General features: G+C 44.7%; 1 protein-coding gene across 1 annotated transcript; it reads left to right on the top strand.

Moving 5' to 3' along the window:
* The first annotated feature begins 340 nt into the window (after window positions 1-340).
* LOC100008770 (calcitonin gene-related peptide 2) lies at window positions 341-4,853 on the top strand. The gene is made up of 5 exons (XM_002708831.4): window positions 341-470; window positions 1,410-1,504; window positions 1,777-1,935; window positions 3,684-3,868; window positions 4,396-4,853. Exons 2-4 carry the CDS (start codon window positions 1,419-1,421, stop codon window positions 3,841-3,843), a joined length of 405 nt encoding a protein of 134 aa, XP_002708877.2. The 5' UTR covers window positions 341-470; window positions 1,410-1,418; the 3' UTR covers window positions 3,844-3,868; window positions 4,396-4,853.
* Window positions 4,854-26,354: the final 21,501 nt, after the last annotated feature.

Raw genomic sequence — 26,354 nt, 5'->3', positions numbered from 1 at the left:
ACCCAGGACTCCTGTTCAGTCTTGGGGATCCAGGTGGCCAGACTCAGGTGTCCCATTGGTGTGCCTGAGTTCAGGCGCCAGGGAAGTGAGACAAATTCTGGTCCCTCGCTTTAGGTAATGCCAAACTCTCCCTTGACTCGTCCACAACTTTCTGAACGGTGATGCTCTCCGCCTTCTCCCAGGCCCTCCGGCTCCCCAAGCAATGACCTCAAAGCAAATGACGGTGGCAGTCCACAGCGCCCTCGGCAGTGAACCCGGCGGGTAGCGCCGGCTATGACGCAATCGGAGCTCGGTCGGGCCTCTGATTGGCTGATCCAGGCCACTTTGGATTGGCCGCGTCTGCTGGTGGGGTGCCCCCGCCTCCCGAGGTCACTAGAATAAGAGCTTGGGGCTCCGCTGGGAAGGCCCCTACTGCAGGCGTCGTGTTCTTTCCGGGTGGACCTGTCGCTTGCTCTGCCTCTCATCGCCAGGTGAGAAAGTTCCCTATTACTCTAATAACCTGCCTGTCTCCTTAGCTCATCCACTTTGCTCGTACGCTTTTCGGATCTCTGGGCCTGCCTACCCCCTCCTGGTCCTGGCTCGAGGTAGGTGTACGCTTAGGGCTCTCCACGCACCTATGAGAGCCGAACCCAGAAGCAACCCTGGGGCTCTGTGTGGGCCCTGGAAGCTCGGCGATCCCAGGTAGGCGGGTCTGTGCCCTTGCGGGATCGTATTCGAGTTTAGTGTGGAAGTGCAGCCTTAGGGATTACGCTCGGTTCCCTGGACGGCGGAGTCCTGAGCTTTCCTCTGAGGCGCCCTAGTCCGCAGGCATTCCTGCGACATCTGTCGGATGCGGGGCAGGGTTGTCAGCCGACCGCAAGAGTGGACAGATCCCCGCGGGCGGGCGCCCGCCACCTGCTGCTAAACTGCGCTCCCGCAGGGCGCTGGCGATCCGGGCAGTCCCGAGACACCTGTAACTGGCACGTTACAAATCTCTCCAAATCGAAATCTGCGGGCTGCGAGGTTTGCTCACTTTCTGATCCACCCCTCCCATCCTGCACTCGCACGGGTTGGCTTCAGGTCCCGCAGAGAAGGTGGCCCCCAAATGGTCGAGGCTATGGATGAGACAGGCTCAAGTCCACAAGAGGGTGGGTCCGCGCTTGGCTTCCGCATAGACCTGGATGAAAGGTGTGGGTTTGTGCGCCTCTCCAAAAGCCACACCCCCACATCTCTGCCAGGACACCAGTGTCTGCTCCACCAAGCCTCTCACAGTATTGCATCTTAGGATACTCACCACAGCTTTTCTGCCAAGAACTGAACAGAGGCGCGGGCCGTGGATGGCCGGTCCGGGGTCATGTGGCAGTTGTGGAACCTAGTAGAACCTGGGTCAGTGGTCTTGGCGCAGTGGTAATGCCATTCTCCCTTTACAGAAAGGCGTCATGGGCTTCCGGAAATTCTCCCCCTTCCTGGCTCTAGGCATCTTGGTCCTGTGCCAGGCAGGCAGCCTCCAGGCGGCGCCCTTCAGGTGAGCCAGCCCAAAGCGGCCGCGCACTCCTCTCCCTCTGACCCTGGGATCAGACTGTTCCGTGCCTCTGAAGTCACGCGTGGCTCCTGGTGAATCAGCGCCCTTAGGTGGAAACTGGCCTCATGCCTTGTCCACTGGGTGGGGGGAGGCGGAGAGCAGAGCGCCCACATCCTCAGGGGAAGAAGCAGGCATCTGGAAGCCTCGCTGCTTATCCTGGGGGCTGGGGTCTGCAGAGGCTCAGAACCTGCGCTGGGTTTGCTTGCCCTACACAGATCCGCCTTGGAGAGCAGCCCAGACCTGGCCACATTTAATGAAGAGGAAGCGCGCCTCCTGCTGGCTGCACTGGTGCAGGACTATGTGCAGATGAAGGCCAGCGAGCTGGAGCTGGAGCGGGAAGAGCAGGAGCAGGAGCTAGAGACTGAGGGCTCCAGGTAAGACTCCCCACCAGCCTCTGACATAGTCAGGGGGACATATCCCAGAGAGGGAGGAGAGAACGCACCTGCCCCGTCTGTTGTTATTCATCAGGACCTGTGTCCCAGTGATTGTCAGTTTCTGTGTTGCAGCTGAAGGGACTGTGGTCAGACCCAGTGATAAGATCCATTTCTGAAAGGCATTAGGAAATAAAATGGGGTTTGAGTAACTGCTTAGTCTGGAAATTGGTCTTGCAGTGCTGGGGAGACCTTGTGAGTTAGAACTTGTGATAAGAGTGTGCTCACTTTAGTTGAGCAGCTATAGAGATGTGCAAGGGGCCACAGGGCCAGGAGGAGCACCCCGTCCCACAGTCCCACTCCTCTGTGTACCCTGACCCAGAGCACAGAGGAGTCCCTGGCTTGGCCCCAGCCCTGCCTGTGCAGAGATAGGCGTTGCCCATGTATCTGCCATGGGAACCCCTCTGCCAAGTGTGAGGAACTGAGCAGTGTGTGGAATGCAGGTCAAGTTCACCCTTTACTCCACCCTGGTCTGCAGCACCTTGGAGCTCTCTTGCTGGAGGGCTGTGCCCCCACTTGCAGTGCCCCTGCCTGGCCTGACCTTCTGTTGATGGCCCATGGGGTACATAGTATATTTTTTCCTGGCTTGTCTTTTCCCTGAAACCTAGACCTCCGCAAATCTAAGTGGTGTAGTAATCTGAGTGCTTATGTGCTGGGCACATACTTACAGAACCCAGACAACTTTTGTACATTTTCTGGCATTGATTTCAGAACTGAAATGCAAAGCCAGTAAAGCAACATAGCCAAAGGCTTGCAGCAAGACAACTGCCTCCACTTTGCGGTGTCTCAGGATGCCATCTGAACCTGTCCCACTCCTTCCTGATTTTCTTTCATGCTCCCGTTTATAAACACGATTGCCTGTGGATTCCATTCTGATTGCTTTTCAGGCTAGTGTATGTTGCTTTGCATTTGACCAAGAATACTGGGGACCTTAGGATGGAAGGGGAGAGAGCAGAACTCACAGATCGGGATAGAGATGAGAGTGAAGGGAGCTTATTGACACTCCAGAGGATTTCACAGCAGGCCCATCTGTTTCCTGCTTCTGAATATGCTAAAATCAGCACATGCCTCATGCTTCACCACTTGATGAATTAAAGCACCTGACCTGCTCTGGTCCACATCCAAGGCTTGAGGGTGTCCGTGCCCATGCTTAGAAGTAGCCTTAGTTCGAGGTAGCTGCATCTATGCAGTGGTGCGTGATTTCTGTGACTCCATGCAAGTAGCAGGACCCATGTACTTAGAAGCGCGTAACCACTTCTGAGAGAAGATGCTGCCAACCCTGATCTCTCAGTGCCTTCCAGGAAAGGCTTTAGGGGAATTTCATCTGCCCATGGAGATGGTTTTGTGGGTGCTAGTGGCTGTGAGATAATCTCTATATACTCCTTGTGTGTCATTAAGTGGACTGGGCCTTGCTGCTCGCTCTTTCTCTGGAGTTTCAGCATAGCATCCTGGTTTGGAACTGCCCTCTGTGTGTGTGCACGTGTGTGATGATTTTTGAGTTTAGCTCCTTGCCAAGGCTGCCAGCCATTTCCCTTAACAGCTTAACTGCATAATTGCATTTAGGAGAAACACTTACTGTTAAGTAGTATGTTGCAGAGCTGCAATTCTCTTTATGAGGATCCCACGGGGAAGACACCTCTCCTAGCCATCCATTGACGGGTCTCCTCTTCTTTCCCCATCCTGCAAATCAGCATCACTGCCCAGAAGAGAAGCTGCAACACTGCCACCTGTGTGACCCATCGGCTGGCAGGCTTGCTGAGCAGGTCAGGCGGAATGGTGAAGAGCAACTTCGTGCCCACCAATGTGGGCTCTGAAGCCTTTGGCCGGCGTCGCAGGGACCTTCAGGCCTGAGCAGCCGAATGACTCCAGGAAGAAGGTGAGACCACCCTTGTGCTAAGGGATTGGGGACGGAAGGGATTTGGAGATTAAGGTTCACGTTTGAAACCCGGTGACTCTGTTGGGTTCTTCAAGTCGCTTGTTTCCAGTGACAATCTTCCTGCTGAGGTAGTGAGTTCCTGCAAGAACTGAGTTTGAAATTAGAGCGTCAGGACCAGTTTAAAGGAGGAGAGCACACACTTCAGTCAGCATCACCCGTCATTACTGAGCCAAAGTTCAGAAAGGGCTCAACCCTTGAACAGTGTTCACAGGTTCAGACTGGAAAGCTGTCATCATACGAACACTGACTTGAAGGCTCAGAGTTTGGAGTATTTCTAATCTTCATTTGCTTTATAAACCTGCTCATATCTCATATCCATAATGCATTAGTGCTATAAAGAAGCGCCTCTGTAAGCTGGGATTTGTTTCAGTGACAATTGTGGTTATTCACTCTTGTTCTTCTCCTGCTTCTTTCCCTTTCCCCTCCTCTTTTGCTCCTTCTTTTTCCTCTTTTTTTTCTCATCACAGGTCACCATGATGCTGAACTCACCACTTCTATTGATTTCTTTTGACCACAACCTGGTGAGAATGCCCCATGGAAGACACACATGTTTGCATCTTAACAAATATTGAAAAAAAAAGCACCTTTGTCACTGGAAAGGAATGAAACTGAATGCAAAATAAGCTAATTCCATATTTGTTGTGCATCATTTTTGTATTTGATTCTATGTCCAGTAAATCTGATGGCATCTCTCACTGGCTTATCTGGTAGCAAACTGGTTCTTTGAGAGCCATCCTGCTGATCTTGGCAGCTCTGCCAATCGTTGGGGGAACATGAAATCACTGCCTCTGTGGCCTCTGGGAACACACGGTAATGGTGATGCTGTGCCTTGTTGTCTAAGAACATGACTATATAACTTATTTAAGGAAATGTCAATATTGTGCCATTTGTGAACTTCATCAAGATTAAAAACATATTTTGGATACATCTGTTTCAAGACCCTTGTGATTCGTTTCATTTTCTGTGTAATAATACTGAGAATTATAATTAACATCTTTTGAGTACTTGCCATGAGCCAGATGATGTCCTAAGACAGTGTTTCAAACCTGTGAATTCATCTCATCTGCATGACAAAACCATGGGATAGATTTTACTCTTCCACCTCACCTCTGAGGAAATGGAGGCATGTAGAACCGAAGTCCAAGGTCACCCAGGTAGTCAAGGGCAGATCAAGGTCTTGGTTTCTGGGTCTTATGGTAGAAATCACTGCATTGTGGAGTTTTCAACAGTGTCTCATGATGTTTTCCAGAGACCTATGGGCCATTATTTGGTCTTGCTGCCTGACGTGGTAGACCCTTCGATATTGAAAATACATAGAAAATTTTACAACCTTTTATATAATACAATGAATTCTTTGTACCCATTACTTGGTTTCAAAAATGACCAGTGATCAATGTTGTTATATCCATATATCATGTACTTCCCTATCCCAGTATATTATTATTGAGCAATCCGTAAACATTCACCAAGTATTTGTAAATTAGGGTTCTTTAAGCAAAACAATAACCCATTTTAATAGCTAAAATAAATTAACAATAATTTCTTAATTCTTTACTATCACATATATATTTTATATATAGTCTTTACATTGTTGCTAGTTGATATTTTAGGACTTTTCTATTTTAGAGGTTCCCTCTCTTTTTTCCCTCTTGCAACTTATTTGCTGCAGAGACTAGGTTATTTGTCCAATAAGGTTTCACACACTTCTGATGACTGCATCCTTGTGGTGAGATTTAATGTGCATTTCCTATCATACAATCAGACCTAGAGTGAATGATGGGGAATAGAAATTGGACACAAGTTCAGAGAGGAAATGGGAAGGACAGATTATGTCGGACTTTGTGGGACTTTGGGCTTCCTATAAGTCAAGTTCTAGTAGGGAAGACAGAAACTGCATCAGTAATTTTAGCAGAAAGAATTTGATGTAAAACATTGACTAAGTAGTTGTTTGCCTTTTTTGAAAAAGGCAAAAGAGGTCAAAGACAGTGCAGGGAGAGAAACTGTAGGAAGCAGCTACTTTCCACAGGGCTAGGAGAACAAGAGAGGTGGAGCAATTCCCAGACCAGTGAGACGGGAAGTCAGCTGAGCTGGCACCCTGGAGGGAGTGCAACAAAGCTGCTCAGGGAGTGGGGAAAAACTCCACTGCCAGAGTAAACAACTCTGGGTGATGCAGACAGACTCAGGAACCAAAACTAGAAGACAATTCCTTCCCCGTTCCTTCTTGTCTCTGGAGCCCCCAACTGGCAGAGCCTAAAGGGGATCCCCTGATGAAGGAAAATGTGGTGTGCAGAGTCCTGGACCCAGTGTCTTATTTTAAACATGGTGGTTTTAAATTTATATATGGAAGAGTTTCATTCTTGCTGGTGTATAGTTCTATAGGTTTGACAAATACGTTGAGCCCTGTAATTGCCATCAAAATAAAGGTGGGAAACAGCTTCATGACTCCCCAAAGTGCCCCTCCCCCCTCCCCCTGGCAGTCAATTGCTTCCTCTCTTCTCCACCTGTGGTAACCACTGTTCTCTTCTCTGTCCAATAGCTTTGCCTTCTCCAAAATGTTATATAAATGGAATCAGAATGGAGTCTTGGTCTCTTTTACTCAGCACAGCACATCTAGGATTTATCCATATTGTTGCATGTGTGAAGAGTTTGCCCCTTTTTCCTTCTGAGCAGTATTACATTGTAGGGATGTATCACAGGTGGTTTATCCATTGAAGGACCTTTGTCTGTAGTTTTTGTTATGTGTGACTGGAAGTGCAATAAAAATTAATGGGTAGACTTCTGTGTGAAGATACGTGCAGTGGGTTGAATGGGGATCCCCCAAAAGACATGTCCATGTCCTAATCACTGGAACCTATTTGGAAAAAGGATCTTAAAATGAGGTCATCCTGGATTATCCAGGTGGGTCCAACGATGGATTCATAGAAGATACATGGAGAAGGAGTCACAGAGGAGAAGCTGGCAAGAAGACAGAGGCAGAGGGGGACAAGCCAAGATAGCCACAGAGGCCAGCAACTGCCAACAGCAAGAAGAAGCAAGCAGGACATGGATTCTCTCTGAAGAGTTTGTGGAAGGAGTGCAGCCCTGCTGACACTGAAATTGTGGACTTTTGGCCTCCAGAAATTTGAGAGAACAAATCTATATTTAAGCTACCACATTTCTGATAATTTGTTATACCAGCCCTAGGAAATTTATCCAATACATCTTCATTTCTCTTGGGAAAATACCTAGAGCAGGATTGCTGAGTTATTTGGCAAGGATATGTTTAACTTGATCAGAAAATGCCAAATTGTTTTCCAAAGTGCCTGTACCCTTTTGTGTTCCAATCAGCCATGTATGAGAGTTTTAATACTTCAACAAGTAGGTATATAGTTGCCTCTCACGTGGTTTTAATCTGAATTTCTTAATGACTAATGGAGCTGAGAATCTTTTCCTGTGCTTGTTTGCTATCTATTACTTTGTCAAAGTGTCCAAATAGTTTTCTAAATTTTTAGTGTGTTACTTGCTTTATTATTGTTGCATTCTGAGAGTTCTTTATATGTTGTGGATGCAAAATTATTATGAGGTAAGTAATTTGTCAATATTTTCCTCCAATCTGTGGATTACTTTTTTCATTTTCTTGATATCTCTCTTAGAGGAAATATTTTTTAACTTTTATGGAGTCAGTTTATCAATTTTTGTTTTATGAATTGAGTTTTGGTTCACATATAAGAACTCTCTGCCTAACAAGGTCCCAAGGTCAGAATAATTTTATTCTATACTTTATCATAAAAATTTTATAGTTTTATGTTTTATTTTTACATTTAATTACTTCTATGATCCATTTTGAGTTATTTTTTTGAATTAAGTAAGAGGTAAAGGTCAAGATTAATTTCTTTGCATATGCCCAGTTGTTCCAGTACCACTGTGGAAAGAATATTATTCCCTTATTTAATTGACCTTACATTTTGTCAGAAATGAACTAATTATAGTTGAGTGAATTATTTCTGGACTCTCATTTCTTTGTCACCGGTCGATTTGAGCAATGCCTTACATTTTGCCGAAGCCACACTGTCTTTATCACTGTAGTGTTAAAGAAAGCCTGGAGATCAGGTCCTCCTAATATAGTTGATTCTTTTTCAAAATGATTTTGGTGATTTTATCTTAAAATTAAGTGTGGAGCCAGGAACTCAATCTGAGTCTGCCACATGGGTGGCAGCGACCCAGGTACTTGAACCGTCCCTTGCTGCTTGCCAAGGTGCACATTAGCAGGGAGCTGGAACCAGGAGCAGAGAGCAGAGTCAGTCCTCACACTGTACTCCTGGATGGGAAGCAGGCACCCCAAGTAGTATCTTAACCTCTGTGCCAAATGCCTGCCCCTGTTTTGGCTATGTTGCATTTTCAACTTTCTTTTCTTTTTTCTTTTTCTTTCTTTTTCTTTCTTTTTTTTTTTTTTTGACAGGCAGAGTTAGTGAGAGAGAGAGACAGAGAGAAAGGTCTTCCTTCCGTTGGTTCACCCCCCAAATGGCCGCTACAACCGGCATGCTGTGCCAATCTGAAGCCAGGAGCCAGGTGCTTCCTCCTGGTCTCCCATGCGGGCGCAGGGCCCAAGCACTTGGGCCATCCTCCACTGCCTTCCCGGGCCACAGCAGAGAGCTGGACAGGAAGAGGAGCAACTGGGACAGAGTCCGGTACCCCAACTGGGACTAGAACCGGGGTGCTGGCGCTGCAGGCGGAGGATTAGCCTATGAGCCACGGTGCTGGCTGCATTTTCAGCTTTCTTTATACATTTTAGAACCAACTTGTCAATAACTAGAAAACTTCTGGTAAGCTGTCTAGTCTATCAGTTACTGAGACACGACTGCTGTCATTTCCAACGTTGATTGCAAATTTGTCCATTTCTATTTCTAGTTTTAGTTTTTTGCTTTCTGCATTTTGGGCTTTTGTTGTTATGTGCATTTACATTTAGGGCTGTTAGTTCTTCTCAGTGAATTGACTCTATTACTTCTAAAAGATTGATTTTTTTTTTATTTAAAAGGGAGGGAGGTAAGGAGAGGAAGAGGGAGAGAGTTCCCATCTGCTGCTTCACTCCAGCACCCTTCAGCTGGTTCTTTCCCCCAAATGTCTGCAACAAACCAGGAGCCAGAAACTGAATTCAGGTCTTCCATGTGGGTGGCGTGGACCCAAGTACTTCAGACATCACTGCTATTTCCCATCTGTGCATTAGCAGGAGGCTCGAATTGAGAGTAGAGCTGCAACTTGAACTCAGGAACTCTGATACAGTATGTGGGCATCCCAAGTGGCATCCTAACTGCTAGGCCCTCACTTGCCCTAAATCCACTCTTAAAGTATACAAGGAATAAATTTTTAGCATGTTTTCATGGTTGTGCAACTGTCAGAGGTATCTGACCTCCCAAAGACACTTCATACTCATTAGCTTTCATTCCCCACTCCTGCCTCCTATACCTGCTGGTAGCTCTAATCTCCTTTCTGTTTGAATTTGCCTATTCTGGGCACTTCATACAAATGGAGTCATGAGGCCTCTTGCATCTGGCTTCTTTCATTTAGCATAACACTTCTGAAGCTCATTCATGCACTATATTAACACTCTTTTTTTTGGATTCTTTTGGATATTTATAGATATATCACATTTTTGCTTATTCATTCATTTGCTTATTCATCCATTAAGTGAAAGAGAAATTTTCCTTTTTTTTTGCTTTTGTCAACTGCACTTTTATGAATATTCTTCTGCAAGTTTTTGTGTGGACATGCATCTTCAGTGCTATTGGGTATGTATCCAGGAGTGCAATTGCAGAGTAATATGATAATTCTTTGTTAAATATTCTCAGGAACTCCCAGACCATGTTTCAAAGTGTACCATTTTATCTTCCTGCCAGACTGTGTGAGTGTTCCAGTTTTCTCTACAATCACTAGCACATGCTATCATCTCTCTTTGATTTCAACTATCCTTGGAGGAGTGGGTGTTAAACGATAACTTTTTGAGCTTTTAATTTACACTTCCTTAATGTCAAATGATGCTGGCCATTAATTTTATGTGCTTACTGCGCATTTGTAAGTTTAAAAACAAATATTTATTCAAATTCTTGTTATTTATTTATCCATTCATTTACTATAAGTTGTTTATTGTAGACCAAAATTCTGTTTGTAATTTGTTTTGAGCGGGGAAAGTCCTGGTACTTTAGATGCCACACATATGAATCCAGTGGCTCATCCAAAGTCATGAAATTTCAGAGCTTTATAGCTTTAATTCTTATATTTAGGTGTCTGATCAATTTTTAGTTGATTTCTTTCTATGGTATGAGTTAGGAGGGTGCAGGTGCAGGTAGTTTTTTGTATGTGGCTACCCATTGCTCCCAGTGTAATTTATTAAAAAGTTGCTTATTTTCTGTACTGAATTGTCATGCAAACTTTTTGAAAATCAATAGAGCATAAATATTTAAATTTATTTCTACACTCTCAATTTTATTATTCCTTACCAGCAATACACATTTAAAATGTTACTGCTGTGGCCCGGGAAGGCAGTGGAGGATGGCCCAAGTGCTTGGGCCCCTGCAGCTGCACGGGAGACCAGGAGGAAGTACCTGGCTCCTGGCTTTGGATGGGTGCAGCGTGCGGGCCTTAGCAGCCATTTGGGGGGTGAACCAACAGAAGGAAGACCTTTCTCTCTGTCTCTCTCTCTCACTGTCTAACTTTGCCTGTCAAAAAAAAAATGTTACTGTAACAATGTAGGAAGTTTTGAAATTGGGAAGTGTGAGTCCTCCAATTGTATCTTTTATCATTTTTTAAAACTGTTCTGGGTCCCTTGATTTTCTATGTTAATTTTTAGAATCTGCATGTCTAGTTCCAAAAAAGAGGCAGCTAGAACTTTGATAGGTATTGGGTAAATCTGTAGATTTAGGAGAACTGCCTCCCAACAGTACTACACCTTCCAATTCATGAATACAGATGTCTTTTAGTTAGTTAGGTTTTCTGCAATTTCTTTCAATGATGTTTGTATTTTTCAGTGTAGAAATTTTTCTCTAACTTTGTTAAATTTATTCCTAGATATTTTATTAGTTTATAGTATTATAAATGGAATTATTTTTCTTAATTTAGTTCTCTGTTCATTGTTAGTGTCTAAAAATATAACTGATTTTTTATATTCAGCTTGTTTTTGGCAACCTTGTTGAACTTGTTCATTTTATCTAAGAGGTTTGTCTGAGGGCATGGGCATTGTGGGGCAGTAAGGTAAACCACGACTTGGGATGGCTGCATATCATATTGCACTTCCTCAGATCCAGTCCTGCCTCTGCTTTCTTTATTTCTTTATTTACTTGTTTAAAGTTTTATTTATTGATTTGAAAGGCAGAGTTACAGAGAGGCAAAGGCAGAGAGAGAGAGGTCTTCCATCTGCTGGGTCACTCCCTGTTTGGCCACAGCAGCCAGAGCTGCACCGGTCCAAAGCCAGGAGCCAGGAGCTTCTTAGGGTCTCCCACGCTAGATTATTATGATGTTAGGCTGATTTTCTTATGTTAAAACAGTCTTACAATCTTGTGATGAATCCCACTTGGTCATAATGCATAATCTTGTCTATATATTGTCATTTTCAGCTTATCTGTATTTTGTTCAAGATTTTATGTTCATATTTATAAGGGATGTCTGTGATTATTTTTGTTTTGTTTTGTGTGTGATACCTTTGGTTTGTACCTGGGCATGCTATGACATGAATGCTTGCATGTCCCCCAGTTCATATGCTGAAGCCCTAGCTCCTAAGGTGACTGTGTGAGGAAATGGGGCCTATGCCAGGTGAGTAGGTCATGGGGTGGAGTTCCTCATTAAGGACATTTGTGCTTTCAGAACAGAGGCCCATGACAGACGCCCCTGACCCGCATCTGGTCTGCGATGCAAGGACACGCGGGAAGCCTGCCCTCCCTGGAAACTGGACCAGCTGATGCCTGCTGCTTGGATCCAACCTCACACCTGTAAGACATGAGTTACTATTGTCATACACAGCCAGGTTAATGTGTTTCTGTTATAGTAGCCCAAGCAGAGTAAGACAGGGTAATGTTTGTCTATAGGATGAGGTGGGAAGGGAGTCTTCTCCCTTGATTCTTTTGGGGGTGTGGTAGACTTTGTGAAGAACTGGTGTTAATTCTTCTTTAAACATTTGGTACAATTCACCAGTGGTGTCACCTTGACCTGGGCTAATCTCTGTGGGATATGTTTTGATTGCTAAATCAGTGTCCTTACTTGTTACAGGTCTGTGAAATTTTCATATTTTTACTCTGGACTTTTTATTTCTTCTTGAGTCAGTTTAAGCAGTTTGCATTTTTCTAGAAATGTGTCTGTATCATCTAATTTTTTTGACATAGAATTGTTCATAGTAGTCCCATATGCCACTTACTAAATTTCTGTAATGTCTCCTGCATAATTGCTGATTTTAGAAATATTGAGCCTTGCTCTCTCTCCTTCCCTCTCTCTCTGTTATCAGTTTAGCTAAGTCTGTCAATTTTGTTGTTCTTTTCAAAGAACTAAAATTTGGCTTTATTGATTTGTCTTTTTTCCTAGTCTCTATTTATTTTCATCAAATGCTCATTAGTCCTTTCATTTTGACTTTTTTTCGGGGTGGGGGCTCATCTCTTCTTTTCCTAGTTTCTTAATGGAACATTTGGTTTTTTATTTTTTTTGAAGGTAAATGTTTTTCATCTACAAATTTCCTTCTAATCACAGCAATCACATTATGTGTTTCGGTATAGTTTATTTGCTTGTTACACATTTATTTTAATTGATCTAAAAGTGTTTTTGTAATATCCCTGGGGATTTCATCTTTGACCCATTGTTATGTAAGAATGTATTATTTAATCTCCACATATTTGTCAATTTCCAAAATTTCCTTCTGCTGTTGATTTCCAACTTCATTCCATGTGATCAGAAAACATATTTTATATTATTTTAGTCCTCCTAAGTTTATTTACACTAACTTTTCATCTAATCAGTGGTCTATTCTAGAGAATATACAATTTTCCCTTGAGAAGAGTATAATAAACTCATTCTGCTTTGCTATGTAGAATGTTCTATAGATATTTGTTCTATCTGACTTATTGTTCAAGCCTTCTATTTTCTTGTCCATATTTTTTTTTTTTTTTTTTTGACAGGCAGAGTGGACAGTGAGAGAGAGAGACAGAGAGAGAAAGGTCTTCCTTTGCCGTTGGTTCACCCTCCAATGGCCGCCGCTGCAGCCGGCGCACCGCGCTGATCCTGGCAGGAGCCAGGAGCCAGGTGCTTTTCCTGGTCTCCCATGGGGTGCAGGGCCCAAGCACCTGGGCCATCCTCCACTGCACTCCCTGGCCATAGCAGAGAGCTGGCCTGGAAGAGGGGCAACCGGGACAGAATCCGGCGCCCCAACCGGGACTAGAACCCGGTGTGCCGGCGCCGCAAGGTGGAGGATTAGCCTATTGAGCCACGGCGCCGGCTTTCTTGTCCATATTTCATCTAATTTTTTATCTATTCTTGAGAATTGGGTATTGACACCTCCAACTATTGTTGAGTTGTCTACATTTTACTCAAAATTTGTCAGTTTTTTTCCTTCATGTATTTGGGACCCTGTTGCTTAGGTGAACATGTTTATGATTGTTTTATATGTATTATATACATGTAATTGATATATTTCTGATATATAATACCTATATTATTTTGAGTTCAGCATCTATTAATTGTCTTTTTTCTTGAGATTTGGTTCAGATTATTAGGTTTGGGCACGAAATTACTTTGGGATTGTGTGCTGGAAAGTTTGAGTATTATATTGTACAATTATTTTTTACTTTGTTAGACTTCTACAGAGGATGCTGATCTTTTGGGCAGAACAAAATTTGATCACACTTAGACACTGGTGTTATTCAGCAGTGTTATTTGGTAGTGGTTCCAGTATCTGTTCATGTTTCAAAGCCTTTGCTGTGTCATTGGGTCCATCTGCATATAACCAGCTTGTGGTGAGCACTGAACCTGGGTTGGTTCATGTACAGATTTATGGGATCCGCTTTCCCGGTTTTTCTGTCTTAGACCGTCCCTGTGTCTCTGGATCCTAGAGGCCTTCTTTTCTGTTTCCACTGGCTATAGAAACAGGTTTCTCTTGGAATTTTAGTTATGTCTCCACTACTGCGATAGTGCATGGTCTTGTGCAACTTAAGTATTTTGAGCTAAAAAAGAGAGTGAGAGAGAGAAAGACACTAAAATTGATCTGAGATTGCTCACCTGTTTTTTGGCACAGAGATCACTTTCAAAATAGCTTTTATCAGGTTTACAGTTCTTCAGCTCACGTGCTGCTCTTGTTACTGTGTCTGGACAGCTCCAACATGGGGTGGGCTCGAAACAGGACCAAGAAGAAAAAGAGAGAAGAAACAACAAAGCAGATTTCAGTTTGAGGTGGATTCTGTTGTTCCTCTGGCCAGAGTCGGGGGATTCTCACAAGGTTTTTGTTGCCTGTGCCCTCTGCACAATTCAGTGACTCAGACCAACTTTGGATTAAGTTTAGAAGATAAAAGAGAAAAAAAAAATCAGGAAACTTACTGACATCACTGTAATTCTTTTTCCTTTCTGAATTCACCTGCTATTATTTGCCTTTCAAGTAGATCCTTGTTGTAGTCTGTCTGCAGGTTTTATAATTAGTGTGGGAGTCACGTTGTAGTGCACTTAACATCGGCCAGCACAGTTACTGGCCACAATACCAATGAGATGGTAATAGCTAAGTTGTTTAGGTACTTGGAAATTATATCAGACATGTCTGAACAAGTCAAAATTAAAAGAAGGGATCATAATGGAAGATTTAAATGATCTAGAATTGAATGATAATGTAAACATCTCACGGCATGATTTGGGAATGAGTGAAGCTGGTAACTTGAGACAGTTTATAGCTGTATGTCATTAAATTAGAAAAAGAAAAATGGCTAAGGGTGAATTAACTAGGTGTTTAAGAAATTGGAAAAACTGAAAAACTCAAAGTATGTAAGGGAGATAATAAAGAGAAGAACAAAAATGTATGAAATAGCTGATGAGGAAATGATGGCCGGCATCAACAAAGCCAAAGGTTGCTTCTTGAAGTCTGATGAAACTGATAAACCTCCACTGACACTGAGCAACAAAAATATAGAGAAGACACAAATAAAACCAAGATAAAAACTAAAGCATACCTGCAATTACAGGAGATTAAATGATAGTAAAAAAAAATACTGTGACTCTATGCCAACAATGTTCACAATTTAGATGAAATGGAAAAATCCCTAGAAAACATTAAACCTATTAAAGTGTACTCAAGAAGCAATGGAAACCCGAGTAATTATTTAAGCATAATACATTGAATTGTTTTAAAAAAAAAATCTCTTCACAATGATAGGATCAGGCCTACTGGATTCACAGATTAATTGTAGCAAATGTTCAAGAAACAAATTCTACTCCCATACAAAATTTTTCCAAAAACAGAAAAAGAAGAAATTCTGTACAAACTCATTCTAGGCCAGCACAATATCAATAACAAGACCAGACAATTAGTTTATCAGAAAGAAAAATTATAACTCGGTCTCACCCATGAACAGTGCAAATATCCTACACAAAACAATAACAAAATATACTAGTGCACATAAAACAATGCATCATAACTACAGTTTTCTTACTCCCAAAACATAGAAATGATTTGACATTGAAAACCCACAAATGTAGCAATATTAGCAAACTAAAGAAAACAATATGATTATTTTGGTAGCTGAGATGGCCTGAGAAAACCTCAGTGAAATCAGAGAATAGAAAGAAACATTCTTAAACTGGTTATTGGTACCTTCCAAAGACCTGCGACAAATATCACTCTTAGTGAAGAAGCGCTAGCAATAGTCCTTTAGAATCAAGAACAGGCTAAAGGAGCTCAGTATTGCCGATTCTATTCCGCAATTTACAAGCGGCCCTAGATAATCCACTAAAACAAGCAAAATGAAGGCTTAAAATGAGGCAAAGCATTTTTATAATTATATACATAGCATCTCCAAAAATACACAAATAAAGTATGAGAATTAATCAGCATATTTGGAAAAATTTCTGCAATAAGCCTGTCTCTAAGATCAGCAACTAGAACTTACAAGAAGAGCTCCTGGTCACCAAGAGGGACTATGAACTGGTCTCTCTCTCCTCTCTTGTTTCATCCCTGGCTTGGGGAGAAGGTTGGAGAACTGTCCAGGAGGGAGCGCAGTGGGGATGGGTGTATGGAGGCAGACTTGGAGCTGAAGGTGTGGGGACCCAGGACGGGGGTTCTCCTGAAGCTGGCCCATGGCAATCGTTCTGGGCTGGAAGAGCAGTGTTGTAGGCCTTTGAGCCCTGAGAATGAGCTCCTGGCAGCCAAACACCAGCCTGGGACCCTGAAGTCTGATTTCCTGTGCCTTTGGCATTCACTTACCTGTTGTTCCCCATCGGGCTGAACGTTATCTGAGGGTTCTCAGGGCAGAGGCCCCTGTTCTGTATGAGCTGGAGGTATAAGGGAGAGGCCGCTGTCCAGGCGCTCTTGGCCAGAAGGTTATTTGCACTATGGATGGAGAAGGAAGCATGGGCATGTTCCATGCTTTTCCATGTCCTACTGAGGCTGTGCCTGGGGCACTGTCCCGTCTGTGCGGGCCTCCCCAGGCCAGGCTGTGGTCACGCTGCTGAACCCCACCTTTCCTGCCTCCTTACCACCCCGAACTTGAGTGGTATCCCTTAGGAAGGATGCCAACCTCAGTTCAAGACAAGGTTGGACTTCTTATCACTCAGCTCCGAGAACTACGTGATGAGGGCTTGAATATTTTCAAGGACCTATGAACGTTTGTTATTGGGAAAACAGATAAATGTTTATTTATGTTTAATCTAAGCCAGTTATTATGTAGTTGTGTGGAATTATATTTAATGTGAGATATAGATTATTTTAATATGATGTGGGGATGATTTCAAAATGAAAGTGTAGGAGTCTTGGCAGCATCTTAAATACTTCCATGGTCCTCTTTCCAAGCCCTCCCCTGGGTGCGAAACAGCTTTTTCTCCACCAGAGGGCGCACAAAGCAGCGCTTCAGGGGCTTTGCTCGCATCTCCTCCCCGTCTGAATTCTTCCTTCCCTGTGAGCCTTAGTTTTCTGGGCCCCTTCACAAGCGTGAGGCAAATTCCTCCAAGTCTCTTAGGATTCTGGAGGTAGAGGATAACCCTTAGGAAGGAGGGAGATGTAAAGCTGCTTGTCCGAGATCGAGAGAGGGGCAGCCACCGTGAGACCCGCTGCGTTGTGCTCTCGATCGCCCTCCGAGGACAGGTGCTGGGGCTGCCGCTGGGGGCACCCGGGGCAAGAAGAGGGAGCCCTGCGTTTTGACACAGGATTGCTCTTCTCTCCATGCCTGTCTTAGGAATCACTAAGATTTATTATTTCAAAACGTTGTCTGAGCTCGGAGGAGGCTTAGAGAGGCCTGGCTGGCTTTGAAGGTTGGGTGAAGGAAGTTTTAGGCAGGAGTTAGGCTTCAGCGGGTTGTTGAAGTGCTGGGAGGGTTTGCTTTTTGATGAAAAAAATTAAATTACTTTTTTTTTCCTAGTTATACTACACAATCAATATAGAAAATAAAGGAAAGTGAAAAAAAAAAGACACATGTGTTTCCTGGTTATCTCTCAATCCAGGAAAACTCACCGTTACCAGTATTCATAAAAATGTGTCACATCAAACTTTTTTGAAATCTGCATCTTTCATTTTAGATCTTTCCATGCCACCTGGTGTTCTACGGCAGTATTTTTCATGTCTTTTTCACATTCCGTTGAATAAGTGTGCCAGAATTTATTTAATCAATCCCTTGTACACATGGAAATTATTTCCAAATATTTACTTTTTTTTTTTTTTTTTGACAGGCAGAGTTAGACAGAGAGAGAGAGAGAGAGAGAGAAAGGTCTTCCTTCCATTGGTTCACCCCCCCAAATGGCCGTTACGGCTGGCCGGCTCACTGCGCCGATCCGAAGCTAGGAGCCAGGTGCTTCCTCCTGGTCTCCCATGTGGGTGCAGGGCCCAAGGACTTGGGCCATCCTCCACTGCACTCCCTGGGCCATAGCAGAGAGCTGGCCTGGAAGAGGGGCAACCGGGACAGAATCTGGTGCCCTAACCGGGACTAGAACCCAGGGTGCTGGAGTCACAGGTGGAGGATTAGCCTAGTGAGCCATGGCGCTGGCCTCAGATATTTACTATCATAAAAATTCTATGATAATAATCTTTGTAGTTATCTGTAAAATTTTTTTTAAAAAAAATTGTTTTCATTTTATCTGAGAGGCAAAGTGATTTGAGAGACAGAGAGATAGATTGAGAAAGATCTTCCATCCACTGGTTCATTCTCCAAAAGCTTGCAAAAACCTCGGTGGGTTAGGCCAAAGCCAGGAGCCAGGAACTCCATCTGGGTCTCCTAATTGGGTGGGAAGGACTTGAGCCATCACTTACTGCCTCCCAGGGAGTGCATTACCAGGAAGCTGATCCCAGAGGTAGGACTTGATCCAAGCACTCCAATGTGGGGTGTAGACAGCCCAAGCAGCAACTTAACTGCTATGCTAAATGCCTGCCCCTGTAGCTAAATTTTATAAAATACTCATATTTATTTTCTTATGGAGGGGGACATAAATTGGCACAACATGCTATCATCATAGTCTAATTTTAATCTACTGTAGTACCATTTGTTTTCCTTTCTATAAGTGGGATTGCGTGGTCCAAGAATAAATAGGCAATGCACCATTTTGCATTCCTACTTGCTTTATGTGGGCTTCTTGTTTCTCCCAGGCTCAACAATTAGATATGCTGTCAAATTTCTAGATGACTTTCTGGATGATCAGATGTAGGGGCAGATGGAGCTACATAAACAACAGACAGGAGAAATAGACCCCTAACTTCACATTAGGAGGAATTAATATAAAGAGAAATGTCAAACAAATATGAGGAAGTGCTTTTTGTTAGTCATGTCTCTTTAAAGATAGCATAGGATTCTCAGGAAGTGATAGACAGCTGCCAATGGATGTGCTCAAGGAGAGACCAGATGACCATTCACAATGTGGGAGAGGAGATCTTAGCACAGTTTGCACCTGGACAATAGACTTTTAAGACTAGAAAAAAACTCATAACCATATTGACCACCACACTTTAAATCCATGAATCCATGCCCATGAGTCTTAATTAGGCCCTTGTTGCTGATAGGAAGTCATTCATGTATAAGTCCATTCACTCTACCATTAACCTCTAGATCTCTAGTTCACACTTTCTCCTCAAACCCCCACCACCTCTGCCATCCTTAGTCCCAGCTCCTGTCCTTGTTTCTAGCCTCACTGAGAGAATGGTGCCAATCAGAGAGGCTCCACAGACTCCCCCAAAACACTTCTACCTCTACTGGCCTCCGCACCCAGGCACTCTTCTCCCCTGGCTGCCATGGATGAAGTTCCCATGCTCCTAGCAAGAGACATCTGTGCACCAGTTCCTACCCCCTTTCCACTACTCAGGGGCATTGCTCTAGCTCTTCTCTATTCCTGCCCCATCTCCTCCTCCTCCCCTCACCTCCCTGTAACTCTGCTCCACCTCACTGGTCCTCTTGCTCTTGCTCAAAGACACCAGGCACAATCTGCCTTAGCACTTTGCTTTTCCTTTTCCTTTTTGGGGGAGAGTTCTTCTCAAAGATAACCATTTGTATAACAGATAACCCACCTCATTTACACTGACTGCATTTAAAAGTACACGTAGGCAGGTGCCGGAGCTCACTTGGCTAATCCTCTGCCTGCAGCGCCAGAACCCCAGGTTCTAGTCTCGGTTGGGGTGCCAGATTCTGTCCTGGTTGCTCCTCTTCCAGTCCAGCTCTCTGTTGTGGCCCAAGAAGGCAATGGAGGATGGCCCAAGTGCTTGGGCCCTGCACCCGCATGGGAGACCAGGAGGAAGCACCTGGCTCCTGGCTTCGGATTGGTGCAGCACGCCAGTGGTAGTGGCCATTTGTGGGGTGAACCAACGGAAGGAAGACTTTTCTCTCTCTCTCTTACTGTCTAACTCTGCCTGTCAAAAAAAAAGTATACCTAATTGGAGGCTCTTTACAAAAGCTGTCTAAAGTATAACAATATAGCAATGATAGAATAAAAGTTTGGATATCCAATATATCATGCAAACCCCAACCACAATAATGATAGTGTAGTTATATTAATTTTGAATATAATTAACTTTAAGGCAAAAACATCATGGGATAATGAGGGTCACCTCATGATAAAAGCATCAAAAATTTGCTAGTAGGATGAAAGAATCCTAATGTATAGGCACCTAATAACACAGCCTCGCAATATATAAAGCCAAACTTCACAATTGTAGTGGGTCATTTTAACTCTTCATTTCTTTTATTAGGTATCTTTTGTATGAGAATGATCTATTTATATCTCTTTCTCTACTGCTTAGCTGTGAGCATCCCAAAGTCAGAGACTCTGCCTTAATCTTATGATTGTATCCCAAGTGATGTTCACAGTGCTAAGTATAGGGTTAGCCTTTATTTGTTAACATTTGCTGGACCAAACTTCCTCCAGCAATAGTGAGGTCACCATGTTCTGAAGTAAGACATCCTTTGAGAATGCTCTTATTCTTAGACGGTTCTTAATCTTATGGATTGAAATCTGTCTCTCTCTGACCCACTCTCTTACCCCATCCTAACAGGACTTGGGCATATATGTATTGGGGAGGCCAGATCTTTTAAACCAAGGGTAGAATTGTAGGGAATTTAAGCAAATCTTTTTCTACTTCTTTACTATGAAGTCCTGGGCTGGGCATGGTTTCTATTAGAAGGGTCGTTTCTGGGCAATTACCTATCCATCATCAGTAATGTATCTGGAGGTTGACATTTAGCCTTTTCAATTATTCAAATGACCATATTTTTCATTTTGTAGTGGAACTCTTCTGGAAGCTCCTGTGGCAACCGTTGTGTGTGCTTGATGGCTTAGCTTTGCCTGTGTCTTTGGCAGGCCCTGATCCAAGGGCTGTAAATCCAGGCTCTCTGGAAAGTTCAGGGCTCTATAGAGGTTTAAATAAGAGGCAGTCTGTGGGCCTTACCATCTGTGGGTCTTGGTTTTCCCTGGGTTATGGTTATTATTTCATTGTTCCATGCACTCTCCCTGGTAGCTCCTCCAACTTTCCCTGCTCTGTGTCTTGAGAAGCCTGTCCTCAGACCCCATCACTCAAGCCCCTTGCTCTCTGGCTGGGTCCAGCCATTGAAGGCACTGGTTGGAGATCCAAAGGAGGTGGCAAGAGAGGTTAGGGAATTTCTTCCCTACTGGCTCCCTGTTTTGGAGCCATGCTTTTATGGTTGTAGCTCCTTCTGGGTAACTTCTTCCACAATTCCCTGGAATACCTGGAAGCCATTTCTCTCCTTACTATCTAGCCTTATAAATGGTTACAGATTCTCACAGCTGTTGGTTCCTGGATGCCTCCAGCCAACCACCTGACTCTGGCCACAAATAGCCCTTCATTAAGTTGTCTTCCAAACCCACCTGAGTGGCCTTCTTTTCCTGCTGGAACCTGTCTGGGATATGGAAATGTACGAGACACCTGTTCTGCCAGAAAGGCAGCCCCATTCCTTACTTTAGGGGTTCAGAGTCCTTTTCAGATACATCTGGAAGGACATTTTTCCCCCTGGAAAATTCTTATTTAAGGTCTACAAACTTCATGCATTTCATAAACACAATTTAAGGTCTACAAACTTCATGCATTTCATAAACACAATTTTAGGAAGATAGTGATTCTTCCCACCCTACCTGCACTCCCACCCCTCTGGAAGGACTCTTAGTTTCAGGTGCTGGAGAGTCCAGGATTCAGAGAAGGAAGGACACTTGCCCAGGGTCACACAGATGAGAGATACACCTTGAATCTTAATCCCCTGTGCTTCCTGCTAAATCATGGGCCTTCTCTTGCTATCTTCTTTAAGGAGACCTGTGGAAAGGGTATGAATCACGGTTTTTATTATTCTTATTTTTTTAAAAAAATTACTTATTTGAAAGGCAGAGTTACAGAGAGAGAGAAAGAGAGAGAGAGAGAGAGAGAGAGAGAGAGAGGTCTCCCATCTGCTGGTTTATTCCACAAATGGCTGCAACAGCCGAGCTCTGCGGAGGGAGAGAGAGAATGAGCAAGCAACAGAGATCTTCCATCTACTAATTCACTTTCCAAATGACCACAAAAGCCATGTTAGGCTAAGCTGAAGCCAGGAGCTAGGAACTCCATATGGATCTCCCACATTAGTGGCAGAGGCCCAAGCACTTAGGCCGTCTTCCGCTGCTTTCTCAGGTGCATTATCAGGGAGCTGGATTGGAATTGGAGCAGCCAGGACTTGAACTAGCACCCATATGGGATGCTGGTATCGCTGACGACAGTACAACGTGCTGCTCCACAATCTCAGCTCCATGGCTACTAAATTTTTCCCCCAAGAAAGATTTCTTTATTTTAAAGTCAGAGTTTACAGAGGGGTCAGGGGAGACAGAGAGAGAGAGTTTTAAAAGGGGCAGGGGAGACAGAGAGAGAGGGGGGCATCTATCCGCTGGTTCACTCCCCCAGTGGCTGCAAGCACTGGAGCTGGGCTAGTCCGAAGTCAAGAGCCAGGAGCTTCTTCCAGGTTTCCCATGAAGGTGCAGTAGTCCAAGCATTTGGGCCATCTTCTGCTACTTTCCCAGGCCATTAGTAGGGAGCTGGATTGCAAGTGGAGCAGCCAGGACTCAAACCGGTGCCCATATGGGATGCTGATGCTGCAGGTGGTGGTTTAACCTGCAATCTCACAGCGCCAGTCCCACCATGGCTTTTAAGCCTGTAAACAAGCAAACAAAAATCTCAAGCAAGCTTAGTAAAAAAAAAAAGTGTTAGATTGTAGTAGTGTTTACAGAACTTCTAGGACAGAGGAGCTGTTGAGTCCCACAAACCAGGATGCAAATGCCCTTCTCAGGGAAAATCCTTGGAAAGCCAAGTCCTTTTCCCTTGGGAGCTGTGGTTTCCTTGGCCCATTTCTCTCTTTGCATCTGATTTCCAGGTGCTCTCTCTGATCTGCTGCATGGGTCAGTTACTTCTTCCAACATGCTGGAGCCATTCTGTAGAACTTTGTGGAATACATGCCAGGCACCGTGCTAAAAGACAGGGACCTTGGCCTTGTGACATGGAAGGTGGAAGAGTCAGGAAGTAATCAAATAGATAAACAAGGAAATTTCATTCAATTGTGAATGGTATTCACAGGAGGCTGACAGGGAGGGGCTGGAACCTCTCAGGGACATGTGACCGGAAACCCTAATGAAAGGAAGAATCGTGCAAAGTTTCATGAGCCAGAGCACAAATCTTGTGACTTTTATTTTAGGTAGAACAAGAAGAAGCTGTTGACAAATTGTAGGTTGGGGGAAGATGAGATCTTGTTTCCATCATTAAGCAATGACTGCAGCTGTGTGTGGTTAATGGCTGTTAGCAGAAGTGGAGGAAGGAGGTGATGGGGTTGACGGGATGGTGGCAGTCAAGACAGGAACCTGCAGGTAAAGGGGACCCACTGGGTACATGGGAAGGGGGCTGGTGGGACAAAGAGGTATGGGAGATGGCTCAGGTTTTTGCTTTGATGCCTTGGGCGGAGGGAGGGCCTTCAATGGCCTGCCTTGATTTGGAGCTGCAGGTGGGGAAATTTCTTCCCTGGATGGCTCCCTAGTGCCTGCACTGCTCAGCTCTCTCTGCAGGCCCCATTGTCTCTGAGGTTGGCTCACATCCCCAAAGTCAGAGGTGGGGTCTCGAAGTTGTGGCTTGTGTACGGTTCAGCTGTAGCCTGGCCCCTCTGGTCATTCTTAGTCTACTTCTTTCTGTACTTCCATGGGGGCTGGTCTGTCGTTCCCCCTACTCCTCAAGGCTCCACTCCTCCTTCCGCCTCTCTGTTCTGCACGAGTCACCTGGCCTCCCACTTTAGAGAAGGGCCCTCCCACCTGCCCTTACCCTCTCGTCATTGCCTTTCAGCCGCAGGTGCACTTCCTCCTCGTAAATGGGGTAAAACCCAGGAGGTACTTAGTTCAGGGGAGCTGGGTAACAGGGAAAGTTACTGTGTGTTAATATATTAGTTTCTAAAGAAAAATTTAAATCTTTTACTTATTTATTTCATAGGCAGAAACACACACACAGACAGGTTGGGGAGAGCACGCCCAGTGTCCATCTGCTCATTCACTTCCCAAATAGCCACAGTGGTGGGGCATGGCAGAGCCAAAACCAAAAACCAGGAACTTAATCCAAGTTTCCCATACGGGTGCAGGAACCCCATCACTTGAGCCATCATCTGCTGCTGTGACCGGAAAATGGCTGTGGAAAAATTATTGTTAGCTCGGTTCTTTGTCTCATGTGGAAGAAGAATTTCCAAGTGGATGGCAGAGAGAGTTAAAAGTATTTATTAGAATCAAAGACCTCCAGCTGGAGTGGCATGAAGGGGGCTTCCAAGAAAGGAAAAAAACCAAGAAACCCCTTAGTGTTCTGGTTTTTAAGTAAAATTTAGAAAGAAAAAAAAAAAACTTGACAATCAGATTGACATTCAGTTACCAGGCAGGGGCAAAAACCCATGAAAAGGTCCGATTTACAATTCTTCCTGTCTGACCTGCTAAAGGTGGGATAGGTAACTTGTTATCACTTTAAGCTGTGAGCTCAGAAGGGCAGCCTGTTAGTTCCACTGGGATCTCCTGAGGACCTATTAACCCATCTGACTCCTCACACTGCCTCCCAGGGTGCGCACTGGCAGAATCAGGAGGTGGAGCCAGGGATCCGACTCAGGTACTCAGATGTAGGTCCTGAGTGTCTTAATTGCTAAGCTGAATGCGCACCCCAGTAATTGTTATTTTTATGTTATTATTTTTTCCCTCTCCTCAAGCTTTCACTTCCTCAATTGTCCTCAAATCTCATCTTTCTCCCTGAGCCTGGGGAGCACAAGAGGAGGAGGAAATATCAGACTTAGGGCTGGCAAGTCTTCTAGAGCCTTCTAGAAGCTTCTAGAGCCAGCTCACTGGCAAGCCTCCTTTCAGGACACCAGAAGCTGTCCCAGACCTCTGGGAATCCAAAGGACCAGGAAAGGTCCACTGGGTTGCCCCTTTAAGCAATAAGACAGTGACTGAAGTGGGGTTTTCCTGCCATGCCTCGGGTTTTGGAAATATGTGGCCCCTAGACTTTGTAAAGCACACCTTGGTATATACCCCATGATTCCCCAGAGGTGGAGGGTTAGGGAATCTGGGCAGGAGGGTGTGTGACTGACCACACAGCCTGTGGTGGCCTTGCACCCTGGTGGACTCTCCTTCCTGACCTGCTTCATTGTTAGGGAGGCAGAAGCTATGGCCCCTCCTGCTCGAGTGCTGGTTCTCCAAGTTTAGCAGGCATCAGAATCTCTTGGGAGGTTCGTTCAACCATAACTTGCTGGACTCTTGCCCCAGAAGCTTCTGATCCAAGAGTTTTAGGAATAATGTCCCAGGTGTTGCCAAGCTGCTGGTCTAGGACCACTCTTTGGAAACCATTGCCCGGGAGAGGAGCACATTTGCACACTCATCCTTTGGTGTCATGTCTGAGGGCAAGTCGTGCTGTAGGGGAAAGTCAAGCGGGCCGGAAACCTGGGTTCTCATTTGCACTGACTTGCTTTGAGATGGCGTTTCTGAGGGTGGTTCTGGTTGTAAGGGAACATAACTTGCTACTTTAAGTAAGAGAAGGGAACATGTTGGGAGGCTGTTGGGGGAATCTCTCTGGATTCAAGAAGAGTTGAGCAGTTAGGGCAAGGGAATGTCAGGGCAGCCCGGGGACCCTCAGCAGCTGAGATTCAAGTGCCTGTTGTTCTGGGTGCTCCAGGCAGGTGATTCGTCTAAATGCTGACAGGAGGTGATCTGACTGGCCCTTCCTGCCTCCTCCCATTTAGTCAGTAAACCACAAAAGCAGATGGTGGTACAGGAGCAGCAGGAGTTTATGTAAACAGGCAGGGTAGCCCCCAGCCTCCACAGCCCAGGACTGAGCAGATTGACCTGGGGGGGGGGGCTATTTCAGTGACCTTGGCCAAGATTCTCCCCCTCACTAGGCTTCAATTTACTTATCCTAGGATGGGGAGTTGCAGTTAGCACCTCATCAGAGGATCATTGTTTCTCAAAGTGGGCCTGCATCATCATTGCTTGGGATGCTTTAAAACAGACTCATGTGCCCCAGGGTGTGCTAGTACATGCTCAACAGCAGGCTCACCCAAACCCCAGAGGGAAGAAAACCTCCGTTTGCAATGTTTGCTCAGTTTCTGTGTGTAAATAAATACTCCCACCGCAGCCACATGTAAGCCAACAGCATGAAGTCACTGAACTTCACGTTGGGAAAGGAGGTGCCCACAGGCTCCAGCACGCCACCCCCAACTGACTGGGAACCTCAGAGGGAGGCCTGGAACTCTGCCTTTTGCCTCCTCTG

The sequence above is a fragment of the Oryctolagus cuniculus genome, chromosome 1, assembly GCF_964237555.1.
Source record: "Oryctolagus cuniculus chromosome 1, mOryCun1.1, whole genome shotgun sequence".
NCBI lineage: Eukaryota > Metazoa > Chordata > Mammalia > Lagomorpha > Leporidae > Oryctolagus > Oryctolagus cuniculus.
The sequence above is the reverse complement of the archived record's forward strand: the minus strand, read 5'-3'. Positions and strand labels throughout refer to the sequence as shown.